General features: G+C 45.6%; 1 gene segment (V, D, J or C); it reads left to right on the top strand.

The window, feature by feature from the left end:
* Positions 1 to 2,283: 2,283 nt before the first annotated feature.
* Positions 2,284 to 2,899, top strand: LOC115271162. The segment is given in 2 exon segments: positions 2,284 to 2,332; positions 2,553 to 2,899. Coding segments are annotated over 2 exon segments (396 nt in total).
* The last annotated feature ends 23,136 nt before the right edge of the window (positions 2,900 to 26,035 follow it).

The raw sequence follows: 26,035 nt of genomic DNA, 5'->3' as shown, positions 1-26,035 counted from the left end.
CATGGGAGCTGAAGATGCTCAGCCCCTCTGAAAAAAAATCAGACCATTTTTACTTCGGTGCCAAATATGGATTTAGGGGCCTAACTTTAGGCACTCACCTGGATATGATCCTTTTGGCCCAAAAGAATATATGTTAAAATAATAGCTCCCAACTAGAGAACATGCTCAGTAAACTAACCACAGCTCGATGTGGTTTTACCTATTCAAGCCTTTGTTGATGTTGACCAAGAGATCTCGTTGGCCCATTGGTAGCCCCTGACACAGACTGACAGAGATGTTCTTGAGCAGCTGTTTTTTTCTGTTCTGCATCTATCCTTTACTTTTGTTTTATTTTCCACTCCACATTATAGGTCTAATGAGTGCAAAGCCTATTGAACCTCAGGCCATAGTGTTTTTTCGGTTTAACAACCTACCTCAGATGATCGTGGATTTCTTTTTGCCTGTTCCTCTGATGCTGTCTCCTCTCCACTTTGGGGGAGAGACGGAAATTTTGTCCATCATCTCGACCACTCCTCCAGTCCAGTTTTCTCACCTGACCGCAGATGGACCAGGGATTCTGCCTGCCTGAGTAAAGAACTACAATTTAGCCCTAAAGCTGACAACAATAATGGCTCACCTACCACCTAACAAAGGAACATCTCATTCTTTGTTTCCTTTAACCTTCTCCTCTCTTTTTTGTTATCCATGTCCCTTTCTATTTGGTTGAGGAAACTGTCTTGTCAAAACTAATTACTATATATACTTGTTCATAAGCCAATTTTTTTTGGTAAAAAAGTGAAGCATCAAAGAGTGGGGGTTGGCTTATCAACGGGTCTACACCAAAATTTGATGATTTTAAGCTCTATGGAATTATTGAATTGAATATCTTATACATTGTCATTTTGTTTACCTGGAGCATTCACAGGCATGGAGCCCCTCAGCTCCAGGCCATGGATTGCCATTCCCAGCCAATGGGAGCTGCGGGAAGGGGCAGCCAGCCAGGCTGCTTCCTGCAGCTCCCATTGGCTGGGAACGGCAAACCGCAGCCACTGGGAGCTGAGGGGCTCTGTGCCTGTGAACGCTCCAGGTAAACAAAATGTCCAGGCCTGCTAGCAGCTTACCCTAACGGGCCGGGAGCCAAAGTTTGCCAACCCCTGAAACATAGGGTTGGCTTATGAAAGGGTCATACCGTTTTTGCTATTTTTACCTATCCATCTTGGGGGATCGGCTTATAAACCCAGTCGCACACGCAGGTAGTAGGCACACGCAGGATTTTCATAGGGACTGGGCAGATACACCAGAGGAGGGGTGTGGCCCAATGGGCAGGGAAGTGGGAGTGGCCACGCAGAAGGGTGCTGATGCCTTTTCCAGAATGGCATGGGATATGGACACATTCAGACATGGTCTGGCTAGTAAAAGTCAGCAGGAGACAATGGAAAATGAGTTTAGTCAGCTTCCCAGTGACTGCCGGGTAGGCCACACCACGCAGAGGAGCCAATAGCTGGGGAGTGGGTAGTGCAGCTTAGGATGTTTGGAGGCCCTGCTGCTCCACTCACACAACCCCCTGTACCTCTCAGAGTCGGGTGCCCACCATGTCATGGAAGTAGAGGATGAAGGGGCACAGACACAATGGGCAGTGCTGGAGCCTGGCACACTGACACCACTTTTCAGTATTTCTGTGCTGCGTATACACCTCAAATCTGAGTATGCTCTGACCTAGGGTCTCCTTTTCCCAGACCTCATTTTCATCCTGCCTGCGTGCACCCTTCAAGTCTGAGAACAGCCTTCATTCTAGGCATGCAGAATGCATGCAGCCACTGGTGCCTCTGCAAAGAGCCATGCAGCTGCCAGTGCCGCTGCTTCCTTGAAAATCTGGCCCTATCAAGATCATGAAAATGGATTAATTAAAAGAGACTAGGCTGATTGCATTTAAACCCCACACAGTAAATGACTGAATGATTTTAGCTTTTCTAACTTGTGTTTCAACCTGCTGCTCGCTCGGTTACTCATCATTAGTCAAACAGCCGTTGTTACCCCCTGTGCTTGTCAAGCTAACTCTGGCTGCTTTACCATCTGAACCATGCAAATATGTTGTAGTTATTACATCCAATAACCACAAGAAACCATCTAGTCCGATATTACAAAGCTCCTCCCTGGCATTAACATCTGGTCATTTACGTAACTGGGCTCTTTTTGCATATTCACACACAGCTGATGTTTCCTCACTGAGCTGCTGAGCACATAAATGGTTCCATTTCCACTACATGCCTTACTACTGAGTATTTGCAACCACACAGAAGCAAGATGATCTCAAAGACTCCCCTTCTCTGGCTGCTGCTTTTCTGGATTCAGGGTAAGAAACAGACAAGTGTCAAAAGTGTTGACAAGGAATGTGGCAAATCATAAGAAAAATGCCCATGGTTTGTAAAGTTATATGCTGATTCCAGGTATATTTTTAGTTTATTTTTACTGTTCAGTTTACAGGTGTTTCAATGTAGAGTTTTGAATAATGTTAATTTCATTGTCCAATTTACCCAACCCCAACCCTGCCAGTTTTTATTCTTTCTCTCCAGGTTCCAGTGGGCAGATTGTGATGACTCAGACCCCAGAATCCCTGGCAGTGTCTCCAGGAGACAGAGTCACCATCAACTGCAAAGCCAGTTCAAGCATTGGTGGTGCTATAGCCTGGTACCAACAGAAATCAGGACAAACTCCTAAGCTCCTTATCTACGATGCTTCCACCCGTCCCTCTGGGATCCCAGACCGGTTCAGTGGCAGTGGGTCGGGCACTGACTACACATTCACAATCAGCAGGGTTGAAGCTGATGATGCTGGAGATTATTATTGTCAGCAGTATAACAGCTTCCCTCTCACAGTGATACAGACCAGTACAAAAACCTCCCTGCTCTATGAAGCATGAAGTCTAGTAGATACTAGTACATACAAGTAGCATAACAAACTAGTTTTCAAAAGTTCTGCCAAAAGAAAAATACGAGGATAACTCATCCCATCCACTAACATAATCTGAAACTCTAGCATTAAACCGTATTGCCATCCCAAGAAGTTAGCTATGCAGGGAAGTTTTGTTATAGCATGAGCTAAACAACAGAGGGTCATCAGTGAAATCCCACAAACCTATTCTGTCTTTTTTTAAGTCTAACTTTAACTATGAATTGTTTGGGTTATGGTCCTTGGTGTTTGGATCATGACAACATCTCTGTCACTGATTTTTATCCAAAATTACTAATATGCACTCACAGCCTTAACTCCATTTTATTATTTATTGTTTGCTCTCCAGTAGCATCTACAAAGCCCTAGACATGGACCCCATTGTGCTAGGTGCTGTACAAACACTGAACAAATAGACAGTCCCTGCCCCAAACAATTGCTACAGTCAATGCAGTTTTTGTCTGGGAATGAATACATTAATCTAGAAAGCAAATTTCATTAGCTGGAGGTTAAGGTTGTTTTCAGACAAAAACCCCAGAGCATGGGAAATAAAAGTAATCTTCACTTATTCCTACAGCCCAGATCACATACAAATAAACTGCGACCACATGATGTACATTAAATCATTAATACATACTCCAAGTTACAAACTATGCAGATCAGATGTGGGCCATCAGGGAAGGCACCAGTAGTGCCCCATTTTGGGAATGAGACAAAACACCCTCTCATGGGCTGGTTTATGGCAGACAGCTCCCTGCTTGATCCATTTCCCAGACTTAGTACCATATCTATCTTCAATGGGTTTATATGTGTTGCTGGTGGGCAATCCACTGGTGTCTTGCACTCCAGAACGTGGGCCCCTTCTTGGTCTGTTTGGGAAGGTGCCAAGTGCAGCTCGTTTTCACCAGCAAGCAGCAGGTTTGTGACTAAGCTGGTAGACCACGGGGGCTGGCTGCACTTGGCATGCCTGGGACAACAACTTTGAGCGCCCTGACTCACTCTGAAGAAGCCCACAGTGATTGCGTCCTTGATAGATGTTGGGATCCTGCTACACTGGCCCTCAAAGCCCAACATGTACAAAATGGGGCTTGTGTCCATAGTGCACAGGGGACTTCTAAAATATTTATTTATTTATTCTCACCCTGACCTTACAAATTTGAGGATTCTAGTAGTTTTGGCCCAAAACAGGCATAAAAAAAATCCAAAAAAATCCTTGTGAGGGGGGGACAGCCTCTGCCTATACTGTGACAATAATATTCTCCTCTCTGATATAAATGTCTGTTTGTTCATCCCCAGACAGAAATGACATTAAGATGGAGTTCTGGTTGCAAGTACTACTACTAATAGGGGAATTCTGTACCACTGTGCATGTGCAGAATTCATGTGGTGTGCAGACATTCCCCCCCCCACCCCCGCAGAAAATATATTTGGCTGGAAAGGTGCTGCAGTTATGCTGCCCACCAGGGTCTACTGTGGCAAACAGAAAGCAGCCGCTCCCAGGCCAGCTACAGCTGCACATAGGGAAGAGAAGAGACTGCCTTCCTCACAGCGCCCTGCCTGGGGGGCCAGGTCAGGAGGCATGGGATATGGGAAGACAGATAGCATGGGGCACATGGGCTGCTGAGGGGGTCACAGACTGGGGTTCATAAGGGCTAGTGGCAGAGACAGAATAGGGCGGCAGCTGAATGGGAGTGTGGGTGCAGGGCGACATAGGGACAGGGTGGAGGTGGTGGTGGGACACATGGGGATGGGGGAGGAGGTGTGGCTCAGGGGGTTGCAGGAACACATGGGAATGGGAGGTGCAGGGACACATGGGGACAGGGGCAGATATGCCTGACTGAATGAGAGAGACTAGGGGGGGTCAGCCAGGATCTGCATGGTGGAAGCTCCCTACCAATCCCTTCCCTGCCCCCCTCCACCCCCCAAAAAAACCTGTTCCATACTTCTCCAACCGACAATCCAGAAATCACTTCCCTCTCCCTCACCTCCTGCATTACCCCCAACCACAGGTGCCAACTTTTGTTGGCGCCGGTGGGTGCCCACCCCCGGCCCTGGCCCCACCCCGACTCTGCCCCTCCCTCCCCAAATCCCCGCCCTGGCTCCGCCTCCTCCCCCAAGCCTTCCGCGTTCCCCCTCCTCCCCCCTCTCTCCCAGGCCTGCCACGCGAAACAGCTGTTTCACAGCGCAAGCTCTGGGAGGGAGGGGGGAGAAGCAGGACACGGCGGCGCGCTCAGGGGAGGAGGCGGAGGTGAGCTGGGGCAGGGCAGAAAGCTGCCGGTGGGTGCTAAGCACCCACCATTTTTTCCCCGTGGGTGCTCCAGTCCCGGAGCACCACAGAGTCGGCGCCTATGCCCCCGACTCCCCCAAGGCTTTGCACTGCTTCCAGAGGGTGTGGGAGTGGGAAATACATTTCTGTATTGTAGTTTAAATGAATTATTACTCAGAGTTCTCTATTAACATGCCTAGTAAGGAATTTATTTGTCAAAAAAAAAATCCCTGAATCTTTTTTGTTGTTTGTATTGTTACAGACATGCTTGCTGACAGGTATTTTGAAATGGATTACCAAAATAATTGAGACTGGTGTGATTATATTGTGTTCTTTTGACAAATAAAATATGCAGAATTTTAAAATATTGTGTGCAGAATTTTTAATTTTTGGAGCATAATTCCCCTAAGAGTATTCATATTTGAGGTAAAATACATTACAAGCGAGTTGTACTTATACCAAAAACAAGAATTACAAACCTAGAAAAGTCAGAGATAAATTTAAAAGAAAATTAATCATGTTACAGTATGGAAATACACAGTGAGGGCACCAAAACAACCTAACTCCATCCAGTAATGATGCAGTGCAATTAATATATGATTGTGATTAAAGCATTTTAGTGTTAGAGGATCCCATATCTGATTATAAAAAGATTTTTAAAGGCACATTGGAGTTTTTCATATATTTCCCCCTACACCACAAAGTTAAGATTGTTTGGGTGCCTTAACAGAACTTTTTTTACTTTAAAAAAAATCCAAACACTTCAAAGTGTAAACATTAATTCTGAAAATCCTTCATTTTACAGTGCTTGAGTCTGAGGTAAGTGCAACATCCTTGTAATATCATTACTCTGACGTTCTGGATAACTACTGACAACCGTAACTCTATCTTAATGTAGTTCTTTGTCTGGGAATTTCCTTACGTTTACTTATACACACGTATACTTTCATACATGAACCCTAAAACAAATCCCATGATAATGCTGCTTTACAACATTTCTAATGAGATGCAGATATGTAATATCAACCTTCCCTCTTCATTTTATTTTCTATAGATTCATAGATTTTTAAGGCCAGAAGGGACCATCATGATCATCTTGTCTGATCTCCTGCATAACACCAGCTATAGAACCCACCCAATAAATTCTGCATCAAGCCCAGAACTTCAGCTTGAACAACAGCCTATTATCTAGAAAGTGCTGCAGTCTTGATTTCAGAGGGCAGATTTACTTCTACACCAAAGCAGGCAGAGCACCCAGTCAGTTTGCATCACCAGAGCAAATGACGTGTGAGTGGTAAATCTGGCCCTTGATTTGTAATGGACTTTATGGGGCTGTGATGGAGACTGCTGCTGTGTCCAGGCTCTGGAAAGATTCCATGGCTGCATTACCAGCGTGAGCAGCAGTGCCTGACAGGTTCCTCAGGGCGCTGCTTCCTCAACTACACTGCACATTGAAGTTGCACTGCTGGGGGGGATCTACTCCAGGAGCATGGGGAGGGGGAGGGGAACTGTAGGATGGTCTTGATTCAAAGCATGAAACTATTCACCGGGTGGCGTGGATTCCTCATCTCACAGACGGGGATCTGAAACAAAGCATAAGTGACTTGTCGCATGTCACACAAGGAGACTAAGGCAGAGCCAGGAGCTGAACTCAGATTTCTTAAACATCAGTCCAGTACCTTAATAATAACACCATTCCTCCTTAATAAGGGCCCCATGTACTACCTACTCACTACACAGGCCTTCTGCTGTCTGATGAGATAATACCTCAGGGTGACAGGGATAACACAGAGGATACATCCTAGCCTAAATTCTGGCTATGGTGTAAATATCACCGTGACTGGCCCTACTGCCATAGATTGAAAGGGCTCATGTTTGAAAACTGGCTCCACAACATCAATTACATCTTGAAATGTGTAACTGAGGGGAGAAAAGGGGACCCAGATATGAGAAGGCAAAGAATCATCAGGCTGTGTAGCACCCCTGGGGAATGCTACCACATCTGTTTGGGCACTCCATTCATAGACTTCACATACCTCTGACGAAGTGGGTATTCACCCACGAAAGCTTGTGCTCCAATACATCTGTTAGTCTTTAAGGTGCCACAAGAGACTCTTTGTTGCTTCATTCATAGACTACAATCTGTGGACAACTATGCCATTGGCCAGTAGATGGCAGTATTTTGATACTACTTTGCAGAGTCTCTAAGGTGCCACAAGTACTCCTGTTCTTTTTGCGGATACAGACTAACACGGCTGCTACTCTGAAACTTTGCAGAGTTTGCGATTTCAGGCCAAACAGGCCAGTTGGTTTCTGAAGGTTTCTTTACTGATATGGTTTGATTAAAGAAAGAGAAGAATAATTGAGTTAATGGGCTTCGCTGATCACAATCTTTAGAAAAAAAAACATAGCTAACTGTGGGCCCCTTAAACCCACAGCTAAGTCCTCACTCACATGAGCAGTCTCCGTGAAAGACATGGGATTACTTATGAGAATAACTGCTCACCATGTGAGTAATAGGAGCATGATTGGCCCTATATCACTAAGTTGTTATAGATGGTCTTGTGTGTAAATGTATGGAAATCTGCAGCCTGCTCTGCTACCCATTGAAGAGTGTCCTTGTTAAACAATGAATCCACCACTGAAACCATCTTATGCCATGTAAGCCTCAGTCTGAGCACTTGAACACCCCACAAGTGAGTAACTATAAATAGTTATTACAGGCAACAGAGGCATGAAATAGACAAGCCAAATATTTCCGAACAGCTTTCCTGGGGGCTGGTGACTTCCAGGATTTTATCTTTTTGCATATTCACACAAGTGATTTTCCCCTTTCTGAGCACTTACAAATGTGTTGATTTCCACTGTGTGCTTATCAACAAACATTTCCAATCACAGACTAGTATATATATATATATTATACACACACACTAATCTGAAACCCTCCTCACTCACCAGGTTTCAAAACCTGGGCTCCAGCCCAAGAGGGAATGTCTATGCTGCTATCTTTAGGCACATGGGATCTGAGACTCGCTGTTGTGGTTTTGGTTTGGTTTGCTTTATTGCACTGGAGACATACCTACTGATTACACTCACACCATCAGCAGCATTAAAGCGCATCATACTGGAGAATATGATTGTCAACTGGCCTTTCCCAGTGATACAGGCCAGTGCAAAAACCTCCTTTTTTCTACACAGAGATGCGCACTTAGAGATCTTTGAAGATATTTAGGTGCCTAATTTGTATTGAAATCAGTGGGAGTTAGGTATCAAAAAAGCTTTGCATAGTGGATCTTAGGAGAGCAAGTATGTCATGGAGACCGGCCACTAAACGGGAACAAAGACCCACACTCTCCTTGGGACGGGGGGAGAGAGGAGGGAGGTACATTATCTTGCTTTCTCCAAATAAAGGGCTCACACAAAGCAATTTACATAAGTTTGCACTGGGAGCACAGCTGAGCAGAAGAATTACTCAATGCTTCTCTGAACCCCACAGCAAGCAAGGAGAAGGCAGCTGCAGCTCTGTTCCTGGAGTGGGCACTGCATACACAACATCTTCCAGAGCTGGCCATCTCTATGGCCGGTGCAGGGGGTGGAGATCATGGCTCACAGCCACTTCTGGGGTGGTTAGTGGTGCTGGCTATATACATTGCTTGGGTTTGCATGGGTACAAAGATTTCACTCTATCTAGACCCTGCATGGAAGAGCTCCTAGCACAGCCACATCCTTGCACACCCATGGAGACACCAGCAGCATTCTCTCCCAAAGGAAGCGCCTTACTGTCAGGAGAATCTGGACAGGACATCAGCCCAACTATCTCCTCGGGCAAGGACACTGGGGACATTCATGAATATTTTCATGGCAAGGAGAATAACCAAGGTAAAGGGAGGTAAACGGATCTGAAAACTGCTGTAAAAATGGCTGGGAGATTTTAACCGCTTAGATACAAGGTCACATACAAAATTCCTGGTGCCCTCCCCATAGAGCCCTTCAGACATTCCACTCATAAAACCATCAGTGTTGCAACTTTACCTCATAAGTCACTGTCACCAGGTTACAGAGACCAACACCACACAAGAGTAACAGGAAATGCCCTTGGATCTAAAATGCATCTCGTTTATACGAATGGGTTATTTGCATGTTCACTCTGGAGGGACATTCCCTGGCTGGGCTGCCAAGCGTTCATAAACGGTCCTGTTTGCACTGCCTGGTGAGCTGTTCAGCATTGCCCACGGAGACCTGTCAAGATGCTCTCTCAGACCCAGCTTCTCTGGATACTAGTGCTTTGGATTCAGGGTGAGCATTATATCAAGAGGGAACAGACTTCATAGGCAATAAAATACTAGCTAAGCTTAAAATAATATTGCTTACTTACTTTGCAATCTAGTGTTTAATAAATTCTTAAGTGAAAAATGAATTTAAATACCAATTTTAATAACATGCCATGATTGCATGAATTTTCTTTCCATATCTAGACTCCTATGGCCAAATTGTTCTGACTCAGACTCCAGAATCCCTGTCAGTGTCCCCTGGAGAGAGAGTCATCATCAACTGCAAAGCCAGTACTAGCATTAGCAACTACTTAGGCTGGTACCAACAGAACCCAGGACAAGCGCCTAAGCTCCTTATCTCTGATTCTACCAACCGTGTCTCTGGGATCCCAGCCCGGTTCAGCGGCAGTGGGTCTGGGACTGATTTCACTCTCACAATCAGCAGCGTTGAAGCTGAAGATGCTGGAGATTATTACTGTCATCAACGCCTCAGTTACCCTGTCACAGTGATACAGACCATTACAAAAACCTCCTTGTGGACAGCGTGCTCTGTGGTTACTGTTACAGCTGCAACCAAGATGGTGAATTTTATGAATTAATTCAAATAAAAACCAGTGAGTGACTCCAAATACACCTGACATTTTATACAGCACCAAGCATCCCCAAACCATCAAAGAAACAAATACCGGGATCAGATCACCCTCCGCTGAACCTCAGCTCCACTGGGGTGGAAGGAGCAATATTCTGCAACTGGATCCCAAGATTGTTGTAGCCCATTAGAACTACAGGGAGTAAATGATAGGTCTCTTCTTCCACAATACTTGTGCTAGTATTCATCCCTATTATTGGAAAATTTGCCATGGGGTGTCTGAAGACTCCAAGTAGTCATGGCTCTTGTCTAGGGTCTCATCCAAATGACTGATCCTTTCAGTGCAGCTCACCTAATGCCACCGGAGATCATGGGTTCAGTACAGGCTCAGAGGTAGGACAGTCTCTTACTAAACCATCAACACCACTTTCTGCAGTAACTCAATTTTTCTCAGCAGCCTCCCATCCAAATATTTACCAGACCCATCTCTGCTCTATGTTTGGCAGAAGCTAGTATCTGAACCTGTATCTGCATGGTTGCAGGCGGACATACATTAACATTGTTTGTATCATCTCTCAAGAGCACAGAAGGTTTTGCAGGTGAAATATTTCCCATTCTCAATTTTTTTCTTCTCCATCCCTGCAGGGGGTTAAGAATCCCGCTGAGTTTCCTTCTCTTTAATCTCCTCCCTGGAAGACACGTGTCAGGGACAAACTTCTGGTATATTTCAAACCACACCAACTATCTGCTTCCCATCCTTTCTTCAACCCAGGTGACTTTGTTTGTGACATTCTGTACCTGGGGGGAACACCCAGCACTCCCATGTTCATCCTTATAATATGATTGTGTGGTATCTAATGCAAAGTTTGTCATGTCGAGTGTCTTCGGAAGGCTCATGATGCACTGAGCACTGTTGTTATGGTAATGTTATAGGTTGTAATTTCATGTATATAGTTATGAGGCTAAAATGTGTCCTCATGGCTTAAAGCAAGCCCAGGAAAAAACTCTCCAGAAGCAGAGGGGCAGTTTTCACACCTCATCAGGGCATGTATGGGACAAACCCAGCCCAGCCTCACAAGAACAAAGGACACTGGCCTAGACAACAACAAAGGATCCGTTCAACTCTCGAGTGAGTAACCCCCCTTCCTTTGGTCATTTTGGGACTGCGATGAGGTAATGCTCACCTGACTCTGAAGGGATGGTGGCAAAGACAAGAGGGAAGAAAGAACATAAGAGGGAAAGACATTTGCCATGCTATTCCTCTCTCTTCCACCTCCATCTACAGACATCACCACCAAGCAATGGAAGTGCTGATCAAAGGGGAGAGCCTGGCTGAAGGGCAACCAGCTAGCCTGTGGTGGAAAGCATCTAAGTTTATAAGGGCATTGAAAGTGTTAAGATCAGCTTAGAATGTGTGTTGCTTTTATTTCATTTGACCAAATCTGACTTGTTGTGATTTGACTTATAATCGCTTAAAATCTATCTTTGTAGTTAATAAATCTGTTTGTTTATTCTACCTGAAGCACCACGTTTGGTTTGAAGCGTGTCAGAGACTCCCCTTGGGATAACAAGCCTGGTACATATCAATTTCTTTATTAAACTGATGAACTCATATAAGCTTGCAGCGTCCAGTGGGCACAACTTGACATTGCAAGATGGAGGTGCCTAGGGTTGGTGTCTGAGACCGGAGATATTGTCTAGTGTCATTCGGTGGCACGATCCAAGGAGCAGCTTACATGCCAGAGGCTGTGCGTGAACAGCCCAGGAGTGGGGGTTCTCACAGCTGAGCAGGGTAAGGCTGGCTCCCAGAGTCAAGGATTGGAGTGACCTAGCAGATCACTGGTCCAGATAACACCAGGGGAATGTCACACCATCCCTGCAGGGCATTAAGAATCCCTCTGAGTTTCCCTCTCTTTAATCTCCTCCCTGGAGGACCCATGTGTCAGGGACAGACTTCTGTTATATCACAAACCACACCAACTATCTGCTTCCCATCCTTTCTTCAACCTAGGTGCCTTTGTTCTACCTAAACGCACTCTGAGTAGGACTTTAAACTCTCTATTGATTTCAATGATCCCTTTGGATTCAATTCTGTAGGGAAAGTTTCTCAGAAATAATTAGAATTAAATGAACCTACATCAGCTACCAAAGTATCAAGGTGACTTTTCATGACTATCAACAGATGAATTCCAGAAGACGTGCCTCCTTGTCATATGGTGCATTTATTAACTTTAGAACATTACTCACCATGACAATGAGGACAAATAGCAAATCACACATTTAAACTAGGTGCAGCAAAACACGTTTCCTTCCATGCCAAGCTTTGCAGAAAGACGCACCAATGGGAACACCGAGGGATTCACTGTCATGTTTTGTGGAAGGAAAAGGGGCGGGGGGGAGTTGAATGTTTGCAGGGCTCTAATGATGGCAGGTGAAAATAAAACAATTCTACACTCTCAGCGGTTGTTCCAGGTATTCAAATCCACTGCTCCCCGGGTGACCCAGGGAGAGAAACTGCAGAAGCACATGCTTAAAACTGACAAGAAGGGTCAAATGTGACCTTAGCTCGTTTCCAAAACAACTCTAGTCCCTGCAACTCATCCCGGTTACACTTTGATGTCACTGAAGCCCCAATCCGGGTAGAGGCGTATCTGAATCACAAAGATCTTACAACTAATTATAACCACAGCGGGGCCCCAGTGGAGAAGTTCAGAACAGGATCTGGATCCTCTAAGCAGTAGAGGGTATCAGACCAATGTTCTGGCTCATGCCCATCTCTAATGAGACTGAGCACACGCAGCATGAAACATAGAACCCACCTGCAATCACTGTAAATCTCTGCCTGGAACTAAAGCACAGAACATTTCCATACATTTTGCATATTCACACAAGTGTCATTTCCCCTGTGAGCTGCTGAGAACTTATACACTTTTCGTTTTCCCCTACAAGGCTTGCTGCGTCCCTCTTCAGTCCCCAACTCACCGCTCACCTCCTCCTACCTGCCATTTACCTCCTCACTCCCCTGCCAGAAACCCCCATGCCCGCCCCGAGAACCCCCGCCTGCCGCTCGGTCACCGCTTCTTGCCTCCTCACCCCCGCCTGCCACCCGCTGCTGGCTTCCTTGCCGCTCGCCTCTTCAACGCCCACTGCCCACTGCTGGCCTTTTCACCTCCCCGTCCGCTGCCCGCCTCCTCACCCTCCCGCCCTCTGATGCCTCCCTCACCGCTCACCTCTTCACCCCTCCCGCTTGCCTACTCACCCCCACCCGCTGCTGGCTCACCACTCACCTCTTCACCCTGCCCCACTCACCTACTCACCCCTCCTGCTGCAGGTCCCTCTGGCTCCTAGGATCAGGGGCAGCCGAGGGGTCACCACGAGCTGCGCCTGCCACAAGCGCGAGCTCCATGGCTCCCATTGGCCGGGAAAAGCACCAATGGGAGCTACCGGAGCTGCGGAGCAGGGCTTGCAGGCACTGGCAGCACGCAGAGAGCCCTCCACCCCCCCACACCCCACCCGACCCTAAGAGCCAGAGGGACCTGCCGGGGGGCGAGGTGGGAAGTCCTGGCGGTGCTTACCTGGGGCGGCTCCCGGGAAGCATCCAGCAGGTCCCTCTGGCTCCTAGGGTCGGGTGAGGTGGGGCGAGGGGCGGGGGCGGAGGGCTCTCTGCCCATTGCCAGTGCCTCAAGCCCCGCCCCCACAGCTCTGATTGGGCAGGAGGGAGCCAGTGCAGCACACAGAGACCCCCTCCGCCTCTGTGCCTAGGAGCCGCCCACACTGCAGGCTCCTGCCGGTGGATGGGTGCCGGGAGCTGCCCCAGGAAGCGCCGCCAGCCCCGGGACTTTGGACGGTTACCATATGTCCGTATTTTCCCGGACGTTTTTAGATATTTAAAAATTCCTCCTGGACAGTGATTTAAGAACTAAAAAGCCAGACAGGTCCAGGAAAATATGGACGTATGGTAACCCTAGCAGAGATCATAATGGAGTCCAAGAGATTTGGTGTCCCCTATAGCTGTTCATTCAGATCTGCAGCAACCCACCATTCCCATAGGAGGGGGCTCTGCTGAGTCAGCCACAGCGTGGTTTGGTTTAGCTGTGTTGTGGGTTGGTTTGGGAGTATTTTTAGGGGATGGTAGGGAATAAATCCTCACCGGGCTTCCAGCACCCCAGCCTGCAGGGCCTCCCTGAGGAAAGGTAATCAAGATATGGCCAGTCTATCTGTGTCAAGCCCTTCAAACTGGAGTTAGCTATTCCCATGGGAAGTAGAAAAAGAGGTTTCCTGATCAGCCAGAGCAGGGAATGATGGCAACAGAGAAGTCTCCGGTTGTGTGTTATTTTGCTTAGGTTCATATTGCTGAACTGCAGTTTCTAGGCTACTAAGCTGCAGGAAAGGATGAGGGCAGAGTGTTGGCTTGTTTGGGGTTTATACTTGAATACAAACCCTGCAAATGAGTCAGAAACTGCAATGAGGTTGTTTAGTTGCTTCACCTGGGCCACCTGTGAGCTTCCTTTCCTGATGCTCCCTAGCCTCCGTTTGCCAGAAGCTGGGAATGGGCGACAGGGGATGGATCACTTGATAATTACCTTTTCTGTTCATTCCCTCTGGGGCACCTGGCATTGGCCAGTGTCAGAGGACAGGATACTGGGCTAGCTGGACCTCTGCTCTGACCCAGTCTGGCCGTTCTTATGCTCAGACCCTGGCTTGGCCACGGTCCTACTAAGCACCATAATGATAGTATCTGACCATTCAGGATAGACAGTAAGGAAAGGCCATGTTGCTTAGGAAGCAAACAGCATAAAGAGGAGAGCAGAAAACATTTAGCCAAGAAGAGAAAATATTTTCTTATAAGTAGAAAATAAGTAAGAAATAAAATTAGAACTATGGGTTTCTATTACTGCACTTTACAATAAAAGCCACCTGGATGATATTTTTAATATACACACACATACACACCCCATGATGTGCACCAGGCATTATTGCATATGTACAACATTTCCCCTATTGCTCCATTAACCAACCCTTTGGAGCAGTACAGGGCTGCAATGGTTGGGTTAAGCCATGTAAATAAATGATCAAGATTAAAATTCAACATAAAAACTGTTTAAAATGCCATAAACAGCCTCTGCTGAGCAGCTTTTCTAGCATCTCTCCAGGCCAAAAAACAAACCAGGAACATTCTCTGTGGACTCTCAGTTACTCAAAATCTCTCCCCCTCTCTGGTCCCTGCTCAAATCCCTTTGAACAATGGACACAGGGTAGGAAGCGAGGTTCCGAAACACACTTCAGTACCTGAGTACGCCAACCAGGAACAGTTTGAGCCCAGAGGCCATGTGCAGTATTATCATTGTTACCAGGGATCCCTTGCAGTGCTGTAGATCATGTTATTTAGTTTGCTGTATTCTGACTCTCTGTTAGAAAGCAGAGCCATAACTTCCCAAGGGTAGCAACTTGGCAGATAGTCTTTAATTTCCTACATAAGGAGATACTGGGTTATTCAATTATATTTTCACGGGGAAGGAGGAAAAAATTAGAAGATAAAATGATGACAGGCCAGGCTGCTAAAAACCTTCTAGAATATGGGTGGATGGTTTGGCTACTTATATCTAGTTGCAGCACATACGATGTCTCCTTGATCATCTTGCTTATAAACCAGACATGATCAAGAAGACAGTTCAGAATCCTGCTTCTGCCATTCAAGTGAGGTGTATTTACATGACTCGTTCCTTTTGCAAATTCACACATGAGCGACACTCCCCTCCTGCCCTGCTGAGCTCATATAAATGGAGCTGTTTGCACTGCACAGTGCCCTGGTTAGCATTGGCCGCTGAGAACTGTCACAATGATCTCCCACACTCAGCTTCTCTGGATACTAGTTTTTTGGATTCAGGGTAAGAAAACACATTAGACCCAGCTTTAATGAACAGCAGCAGCAGAGACAATGCAAATATACTCTATTTGTTGTAACAAATATGTTATTTTATTTGTTTCTATTTAATAACCTATAAAGTTAAAAATGTATTCAATATAAAGCTATAACTCTGATTAATAAATCACAAGTTCCTCTATTTTCTTTTTACACCTAGACTCCACTGGGCAGAAAGTGCTGACGCAGACTCCAGAATCTCTATCAGTCTCTCCAGGAGACACAGTCACTATCAAATGCAGAGCCAGTGAAAGCGTTAGCAACCTCTTAGCCTGGTACCAACAGAAATCAGGACAAGCTCCTAAGCTCCTTATCTACTATGCTACCGTCCGGCAATCTGAGATCCCAGCCCGGTTCATTGGCCATGGGTCTGGGACTGATTTCACTCTCATAATCGATAAGGTTGAAGCTGAAGATGCTGGAGATTATTACTGCCAACAAGGCTACACCCCTCTCACAGTGATACAGACCAATACAAAAACCTCCCTGAGCGAGGGCACAGTGCTGAGCGTTTGTCACAGCTACATGTGCAACACCAGCTTCACAGATTTCAGAACAAACAAGAAAGAGGAAGTTAATTATACAACTCTCTGCCACTACTCCCACTGTCATTTTTAGTCTGGACACGGAGAGTGAAGAGAAAACCTAACTCCACCTGGCTCTTTTAAGCAAAGGCTATTGATAGAGGCAGAGTGACCCTTTTACAACAGAAATTGCACGGGGAGGAATGGGAAAAGCACTGTTTGTGCAGTACCTTGATCCATGGCTGGAGCCCCCAGGAGGCATGACAGGAATACAAATAATGACAGTGATTAAGAAATACGAGGCAGTTTTTTCCAAAGAAATCATCTCCCATTTAGGCGGAAAATAAATATTCCACAGAGCTCAGCAGGTTGGATGTCGAGGTCTGTTGGAAACCTGGCCATACCTGTCTCAATAGGAGTGGCTGGGTGGCCCATATTTAGGTGCCCAAATGGGAGCTGAGCTTTTTTGGAAATCTGCTTCTTTGAGCCTGAGCCGAGGCCTAGAGACATTAACGGAGTGTTGCCACTGACGTCAATGGGTGTTAGACCCTTCAGGCATGTCCCCAAGGTGCAGCTTCCCCCATAGGTGCAGGAACTGGGGGAGCTGGGATGCTGCCGCGCCCCCTGGCTTGGAGTGGTTCTATCATATACAGGGCTTACAGTTTGGTTCAATGGCTCTCACTATCCCCACTATACAAATTGTTCCAGCACCTCTAGCCTCCCCTAGCTCAGTGGCCGTGGGTCTGGGAGTAATTTCCCACTCACAGTAAGCGCTGTTGAAGCAGTCAGTGCTGGAAATCATTTAATGTTAGCAAGGCTGGGACTGGCCACTGTCACAGTGATACAGACCAACACAATAACTGCCCTGTTCTCCATGAAGCGCGTTGGGCTCACCACTGTATGTGTCACAGCTAGGTGTCCAGCCATTGCCACCTTCATGGCAAATCAAAACAGGAAGGTCACTGACTGATTCCGCAATTGAAAAGAGCAAGAAAGCATGACATGCTCTCCGGACGGTGTCACTGCTCAATGGGAACAAGGGCAAAGTAAAGTCCTACAGCAGCCTGGCCTGCTGTGTGTGTAGATACAGCTGTTATAGTCAGAGTTTAAGGCCAGAAGGGACCACCAGATCCTCCAGTCTGACACCCACCCAGCACCCACACACTAAACCAACAGCCAAATGAGATCAAAGTATTACAGCCCACAGCTGAGGATTACAGCTGAGCTGCTTGTAAGAATTTCTCAGACACGTCCTACTGCTGGGCCAACTTCTCAGATCCTTCCTTCCCCACCATTTATGAGAGCTATTCACATTATTCATGGGGAATATTATTTATTGCAAATTTGGGGTAAAATTCTCCCAGGCACAAGGCAGCATAACCAGCATTTTCAGGGCTTACGTGAAGCTTTAATGGTTCATAGGCCTTGGGCTGGACCCCAGCTCAGGGGGAATTTCACCCAGAGCCAGTTTATTTGTTCCTGTGCTGGCTTTTGCGCATTATTCATTGTTCTTGAGCCTTCCAAATGATTTCTGCAGACAAGTTTTAGTGTATGGGTCATACAAACTGTTCCCCTGCACTACTTTTTTTATGGTGAGTGGTCATGTGAATCATGGGGTATTTTCTCTGCTTGCTGTACAGATGGCTGTATCCTTCGAACAGGAGATTAGTGAATGACAAGTGATGATCAGCCCCTGAGGAATAAGGCACTGACATGAGCCAATTTTCATGCTAAAAGTCTATGAAACTTTCAGGATTTGTGAACATTTCCATGAACACCCAGGACCTATCCAGATTTTCACATGCAACCGATGAGATGACTCCAGAAATTACAGCCAACCCAATTTGCTGCTTTTAGATTTGACTCACAGTTTACATTATTCATTATTCTGGTTTTTACTCAGTCTTTATTCAGGCAAACTCCCATTTTCCAAAACTGACTCATGATTTGGCCCATTATTCTGTTATTTATATAGAACTTTAAAGCCAAGTTCCTGTCCCCAGGGAACTAATTAGGGGCTACTGTCCTGCCTGCATTATTCATTTTTATTTTTAATACATTAAAAATCCCTTTTTTATTTCACCTGCCATGGAATTTCCACCGGCCACAGAATCCAGGTCGACCTTATCACGGAGTACACACGGCTCCATGTAGATGACTCAGGGAGGAGAAAATGAGACTCATTTATTGAAACTGACTTGTTAACTGTATATGTCACTTTCCTTAAAGAATCTTTTCAAGCATGTTTCCTTTTATATCCAGTGAGAAATGTCTCCACATCCCCACTATGGAGCCTAAAAACAGTCCTAATTTAGGGCCAGATTTTGACAACCTGGCTCATGTTGAGTAGTGAGCTACTTTTTGAACAGTCCCAATGATTTCGATAGGACTGTTTGAGGAGTAGGGCTCTATTCGTGGCATGTAAATCAGAATCTGCCCTCATGATAAATGTAATACCACACACATCAGTGCTTTTAAGCACCCAAATCCAGCTAGTGGGCCACACGGAGGGGAAGTTTGCATAGCTATGGTTATTTTGCATATCCATGCATGAGTGGCATTTCCCTGTAGCTCAGAGGAGTTATAACGGCTCCATGTCACAGATCATGGTGCACTGAGCAGCAGCTGTCAGTCCGGAGCTCTCAAGATGAGGTCACACACTCTGCTCATCTGGGTGCTAGTCTTCTTTATGAAGGGTAAGTGCATTTGATTAGAATTGTAGAAAAATGTATAAAGAGATGGACAATAAGCTATAGAATATCATCAGAACAAAAATGAGGAATGATATGTCAAATAGATGTCAATTCTTATTTATAGGTTTCCATATGCTCTGTCTATATAAGCAGCAGAATTGAAATGGTTTCATATTAAATAAAATCCTGGTTGATACTCATGCTATGACAATTTAAATCCTTACACTATTATGTACTAACACAGAAACATGGATTTATGCTTTAATCTCACATACAGATGCCAGTGGGCAGATTGTGATGACCCAGACTCCAGAATCCCTGTTGGTGTCTCCAGGAGACAGAGTCACAATCAACTGCAAAGCCAGCACAAGCATCAGCAGCAACATAGCCTGGTACCAACAGAAATCAGGACAAGCTCCTAAGCTCCTGCTCTATGGTTCTTCCTCCCGTCCCTCTGGGGTCCCAGACCGGTTCAGCGGCAGTGGGTCGGGCACTGATTTCACATTCACAATCAGCCGGGTTGAAGCAGACGATGCTGGAGATTATTATTGTCAGCAGGATAACAGCTGGCCTCTCACAGTGATACAGACCAGCACAAAAACCTCCCTGCTCTGTTTCATTTCAGACTCTCACTCAATGTTTCAGCTGCTTCCTGTGCAGCATCCTTACATCGCTGCCTTTGCTGCCCTGCAGTGGGGTGGCTGAGTGAGTCAGACTTCGGTCACCTCTGTCCACTCTCAAGAACTTCCGGTCCCTTCAGGTGCTCACACCAGGGGTTCAGCACTCTTTACTCAGCAATTGCTCCCTGGCTCTTGTGGGCTTCATCCAACTTCCTACTGCCAGAAGGTTACAATCCAAGCACCTTTCTACTGAGCTGACGAAATAGAGGGAGAACTACCCCTCGCCTTTGTAAAGCAGCCACACTGGAAAACTGCAACAGTCTAATCCAAACAAACTGTGTTCAGAATAAAAGACACTATCTGATCCAGCCCCTTCAGGTCAGTTAGTTGTGCTCATTAAAACATGTTTGGTATCTGGAATCATCCAATCATCTGTTCCTCCAGCTTCGGCATCTTACTAGTGGACTAGAGTTCAACAGTTCAGAGAAGAGAGCTAGAACCTCAGTTCTTTTTTGAGTTCTACATAAAAGTGCAGCACGTTTGATACAATTGATGGTAAAAATATTAAAACAGTGCAGGGAAGTAAGATGGGCTCTTTTCTAAGGGCCAATAACAACATCTGATTCCAGAATTGAGTCCATACACTTTCAAATGCCCTGGTATGCCCATAAAGTGGGCATTGCAGAGACAGCTGCAGGGAAAACAAGGAGAGAAAAATGAAAGGAGGAAGACAGGGAGCGTCAGCTTTAAATGGCACCCAGGATGTAGAGACAGAGCAACTGATTTAAAGACTCCACAGAAGTGACATTCTAATCTGAACATACCCAGGTGGTTTACTGTCCACATCCCCAGCTGGTGCAAATCAGCAGAGCTCTGCTGAGTGCAGTGGACTTTCACTCACCTAAATCAATGGGTCTGGCCTTGTGTATTCATGAACAGTGACTCTCTGTGAGCATCCTTTCCTTCCAGCTTTTGAAGGTCTCTCACCAGTCAGAAACAGAGGAACCCAGTAACCCAGGTCACAAAATGTCTAGCTGTAACAATATCCCATGTATTGATGATTTATTTTAGCTGACTTTTCTTGTAAACCCCACTAAAGAAGTTGCAGGCAATCTTCACACTGAGCAAGCCAGCAAAGGAAGCAGCGAAAAACCCATTTTCCACAGCTGTGTGTGTGATTCATTCCACAGAGTGGGGACCTAATCGTATTATTTTTAAAAAATTAAGCAACCTGGCTCAAAGAACGTGTTGTTGATCTCATCTCATACAGACATCCCCCAAATAATCCCTGCCCCATGGCCAGCGCCACCATGTCAGGTAAGATATCGGATTATGGGCTGTTCAAGAATCCAGGAGATCCCCAAAATGGGATCCCAGGGCGATGGCATGGTCTGGTTAATGCAAGAACTGAGAGTCAGGAGAATTGGGATCTAACCCTAGCCTGGTCTCTAACTCACTAACCTTGGCCAAAACACAACTTCTGCATGCCTTGGTTTTCCATCTATAATAACCAGATTCGTAAATTTTCCTCCCTTGTTAGAAGACTTGATTAGTTGATGTTTTTAAAGCATTTTTGAAATTTTAGTACACGGTGCAAAGGATTATTAAACAAAATACAACTTTTTATTTTATTTTCTTTCTTCTTACGTATGAAATCATAACAACAACCATGTACTTCAACCCATTAATGGAGATATTCTACAGAGTTTACTGCCCTGGAGCTAACCGGATCCATCACTACCACTATTCAAAATTGGTTGGGACAGAGCACTGGAGACCATGCAAAGGCATAGAAGAGGCTAAAATTCCTACTGGAAATTTCTACCTTCCACTCCTATGATTCTACTATCCTGGGGTGCTGGGGGGAGCTGAATGTTTTGTTGTGTACAGTGTCTTTAATAATATGTACACATTTATGAATGGACTTGGCTGTTTGTAGAAAGGAGCCCTCTGATTAGAAACATGCCAAGCTAAATCTAAAAGGACTTCCATGTCCTTTCTCAGGATGGTGGTGTAAATTTTTCTGGGCTGTCAATGGCTGTGTTTCTCTTAAAACAGCCACCCATGGGAGGGGATGATATTAAAAAAAGAACATTTCCAGACCCTAGCCTGCATCTAGTTTGGCCTCTTTGCATTTTCACACCCCTGTGCCATTTCCTCACTGCTCTGACAAGGGATTATAAATCAACCCGGTTGCATTTTACATTTCACTGCAGGGTTCTGAGCTTCTAGTCACCCAAAAGAGTCAAGATGATTTCACACACATGGCTTTTCTCAATGATTTTTTTTTTCTGGTTTCAGGGTAAGAACAAACAAAAAGATACAATTTTTAAAAAGCTTTGGTGGTTTATCTGGTATGGGACACCATTCCTAGTATGTTTAGTTCCTAATACATTTAATCATGTGAAATATACATTTTGAAAATGTTGTGGCGTCCACAGAATTTTCTTTCTGTTTCTAGACACCAATGCAGAGATTGTGATGACTGAGATTCTGATGACAGTCTCCAGCGCCCCTACCAGTCGGTATAGGAGAAAGCATTACAATCAGTTGCAGGGCCCATTCGGGGATTACCGATGACATAGTCTGGTACCATCAGAAATCTGGAAAAGCTCCAAAACCCATTATCTAGGAAGCTTCTTCTCAACCTAATGGTGTCTCAGCCTGGTTCAATGGCAGTGAACCTGGCACTGATTTCACATTCACCATTAACAGCGTTGAAGCTGAAGATGCTGTAGATTATTACGGTCAGCAGTATAACTGCTATCCTCTCACAGCAATACAGGCTAGTACAAAAACCTCCCCATGCTGTGCAGGGTGGCTTGTGCCGGCCAGCTGTTCTACACTCATTCTGTGTAGGCTTCTCTACACCTGGAGGGCCCCTGTAACTGTTGTATCATATTTCCAGTTCAATTCTGTATGTGCAAGAAATGAAGCAACTTCTATCATCCCTTTAGTTTTGCAGCCCATTTCTGCTGGTTATGTATATTCCCCCATATCTATGATGTTCCCATTAAAATGTCAATATTGGTTGGTTTGCTTATATTTAAACAGATTTACATACAAAATCTAAAATGATGACGTTAGAGTCCACTTTGCTTAATAATCAGTCTGTAGCACAGCCAGATTATATTGGAAATTATTAGAGCCATTATAATGCTGCCTGATATTGCTGAATCAGCCAATCTGGGGTTAGAAATGTGATATAGTTACTGACACACCCCTGTTTTATGGGGCTCACATCATCCCACCCCTCCTACCCCGTCAGCTCTGCTGTTAAAATAGGAGGACAAGGCTGGGCCAGGCTGAACATGAAGTGCTCTTCAAAAGGGCTTCCCTGTGGCTCTTCTAACATAGATTTCTTTTTCCCCCTCAGAGGGGCTTCAGCTGTGATGGGGGCCTCACACACAAACACAAAAGGAATATACAATGGCTAGGGTAAGATAGTTCCAGACAAGTCCTAGTCCAAATTAAGAGATCTCATTTGAAAACAACAGGGCCTCGGTTAGACTCCCAAATTGCACATTTGTGTGCTTGTATCAACACATGGAAGCATAAATTCCCCTTTCCATGAGCCTAAATCCAAATCAAGCATCAAACTCTGGTATTTAGACTAACACAGCTCAGTGGTTGAAAATTGGCCCCCCCTTATCAATTGCATATTGAAATGTACAACTAGAGAACTAAAAGGGGAAACATGCATCACTATAAAGATGACTGTACAATACTGCACTCTGTGGGGGAATGCACTAATACTTGCTTGGGCAGTCCTTTGATGAATTAAACTGTGAGGAATTCTGGCACCAGCCACTAGATGGCACTAGAAAGACGGGACTGCAGGAACAGAGATTTCAGTCAATCCAGTGGCTAGAGTTAGTCTGACATTAACTCAGCAGGATAATATTAAATTAATGGTGTCTGGTGAGAAAAGAAGCTGCTCCTGAAGCATTTGGGGTTGGAACAGTGTGATTTGCTCTCTTTCCTAAGAACTACTCACTCCAGTTCCTCTTTTGCAGTAATGTCCATGGCACTGAAGCTGTGAGGGATTCAAACTTCACAGCGAGAGAGCAAAAGAGAGCACATTTTCCTTGTCTCTGGCCAAGGTGAATGGACCTTCTCCAAGGTTCTTTCTCTCTTCTGTTGGTAAAAAAAAATGTGGGTGAGGAAGGGGCCCATATGGCCAGTCATTGGGGATGTCTGTCCCACCCATCCCTGCTCAATAACACCCTCATTGTGACTAATCATTTTCACTATGTAACTGACAACAAACAAATCACACAATTATCAGTGAGAACTCTGATCCCTTATTGATGAGACATAGCTTCCCTTGTGGCACGCATGTCATTTTCCCTTTAAACAATCAATGAGGGTTGCCTGATTCAAAGCAGAGAGTTAGATCCCAGCCCCTGCATCAACTCATTTTCTGTAGGGATTTCCTTATAACTGAACCCACTCAGCACAGCTGCAGACCCACACACCCACTCACACTAAATACGCCAACACTATTCCCAGAATAGGGAGATCTTAGTCTAACAGAGCAATTTCAGAAGTGAATATACCATCCGATGGGACAACAGGTGTGGAGCCGCGTAACAGCCTAGGCAGGACCTGTGATAGAATCGCTCTCACTGGATCACAGGATAGTTGTGCCATATTGCTACAACATCTCTGCCTAACAATGAAAAGGCAGGAGACTGGGAGGCACTTGGAGGGCGAGGATTATTTGGTGAAGCCAGGTGAACTCTGTAGGTACTTGACCACAAAGCAGGATCCCCTGCTATTAATGCTTGTCGGCAGCATGTGATGCACCAGCCAGGCAGAACTGTAGGAAAGAGACCTTTGTTAAACGTGCTGAGTGGCCAGTGTTACATGCAGAGGCTAGTTTGTCCCTTAGCAGCCTTTCCTCTGTTTGCTTTCCCGAACTCTGATCTCACTAAAAAGCCCCTGTCTCCAGTTCCTCTCATCATACAACAATTAGGAACTCTGCTGAACATATATAGGTGAGGAAACCACCACACAGCAGAGAAGCGAGCACCTGGCTCACATCACATCCTGTGAACCTGATCTCTCCCTGTCAAACTCCAGTCCTTGTGCCATGGCCAGTCCCGCCATGTCGGGTGGCCACAGGGCATATTTTGTGGCTCTCTACCCATGTGCTGTCTCAGAGTCAGCCATTACACATTTGTAACTAAGAGTCTCCCTAGAGTTCCCAAGAGCCCACAAATGGAAACCCAGGAAAGGAGCATATCATGTGGCTAATGGAACAACTGTGAGTCAAAAGAGCTGGGTTCTAATCCTGGCTCTGCTACTGGCCGATTGTGGGTGGGTCACTAAACCTCTGTGCCTCACACTTTCTCATCTGCGTAATACTGATACTAGTAATTCCACAATGACCCTTGGGTAGAAGAGGAAAGATATTCATTGACAGAGATTACATTTTTAAAGGGGGGAGGGGGAAGAGATGGGGAAGAGGGATTGTCAAGTCCAAATTGACTAGCACCAAGGCTATTCAATCCATACTGGATCGAATGTGAATGCATCTGATATAGAGCCTGATTATTAGAGGGCGGCTATGATAGAGGTCTATAAAATCATGACTGGTGTGGAGAAAGTGAATAGGAAGTGTTATTTACCCCTTCACATAACACAAGAACCAGGGGTCACCCAAATAAATGAATAGGCAGCAGGTTTAAAACAAACATAAGGGAGTACTTCATCCCTCAACCCACAGTCAACCTGTGGAACTCATTGCTAGGGCCAAAACTATAACTGGGTTCAAAAAAGAATTAGTTAAGTTCGTGGAGGACAGGTTCAACAATGGCTATTAGCCAAGATGGGGTCAGGGATGAAAGTCCATGCTCTGTGTGTCCCGAAGCCTCTGACTGCCAGATGCTGGGACTGGATGACAGCAGATAGATAACTTGATAATTGCTCTGTTCTGTTCATAGCCACTGAAGCATCTGGCATTGGTCACTGTCGGAAGACAGGACACTGGGCTGGATGGACGGTTGGTCTGACTCCATATGGCCGTTCTTATGTGGTGTCAAGCATCTACAGCTTATATTCACCTGTACATCTGTAAATGAGACCCAAGCGAGTGCTCTCTGGCTAATAGACACACCTTGGAGGTGATGTTGTGGAGAATACTCTGATGGGAAGGCCAGACATTGGGAATCACTGCTATGTCTAAGGAGGACAAGGTGCCTTTCAAGGGCTTGAAA

This window comes from Terrapene carolina, unplaced genomic scaffold (genome assembly GCF_002925995.2).
Source record: "Terrapene carolina triunguis isolate 2854851 unplaced genomic scaffold, T_m_triunguis-2.0 Scaffold66, whole genome shotgun sequence".
NCBI lineage: Eukaryota > Metazoa > Chordata > Testudines > Emydidae > Terrapene > Terrapene triunguis.
Note: the sequence above shows the minus strand (reverse complement) of the source record. Positions and strands in the feature narration are given on the sequence as shown.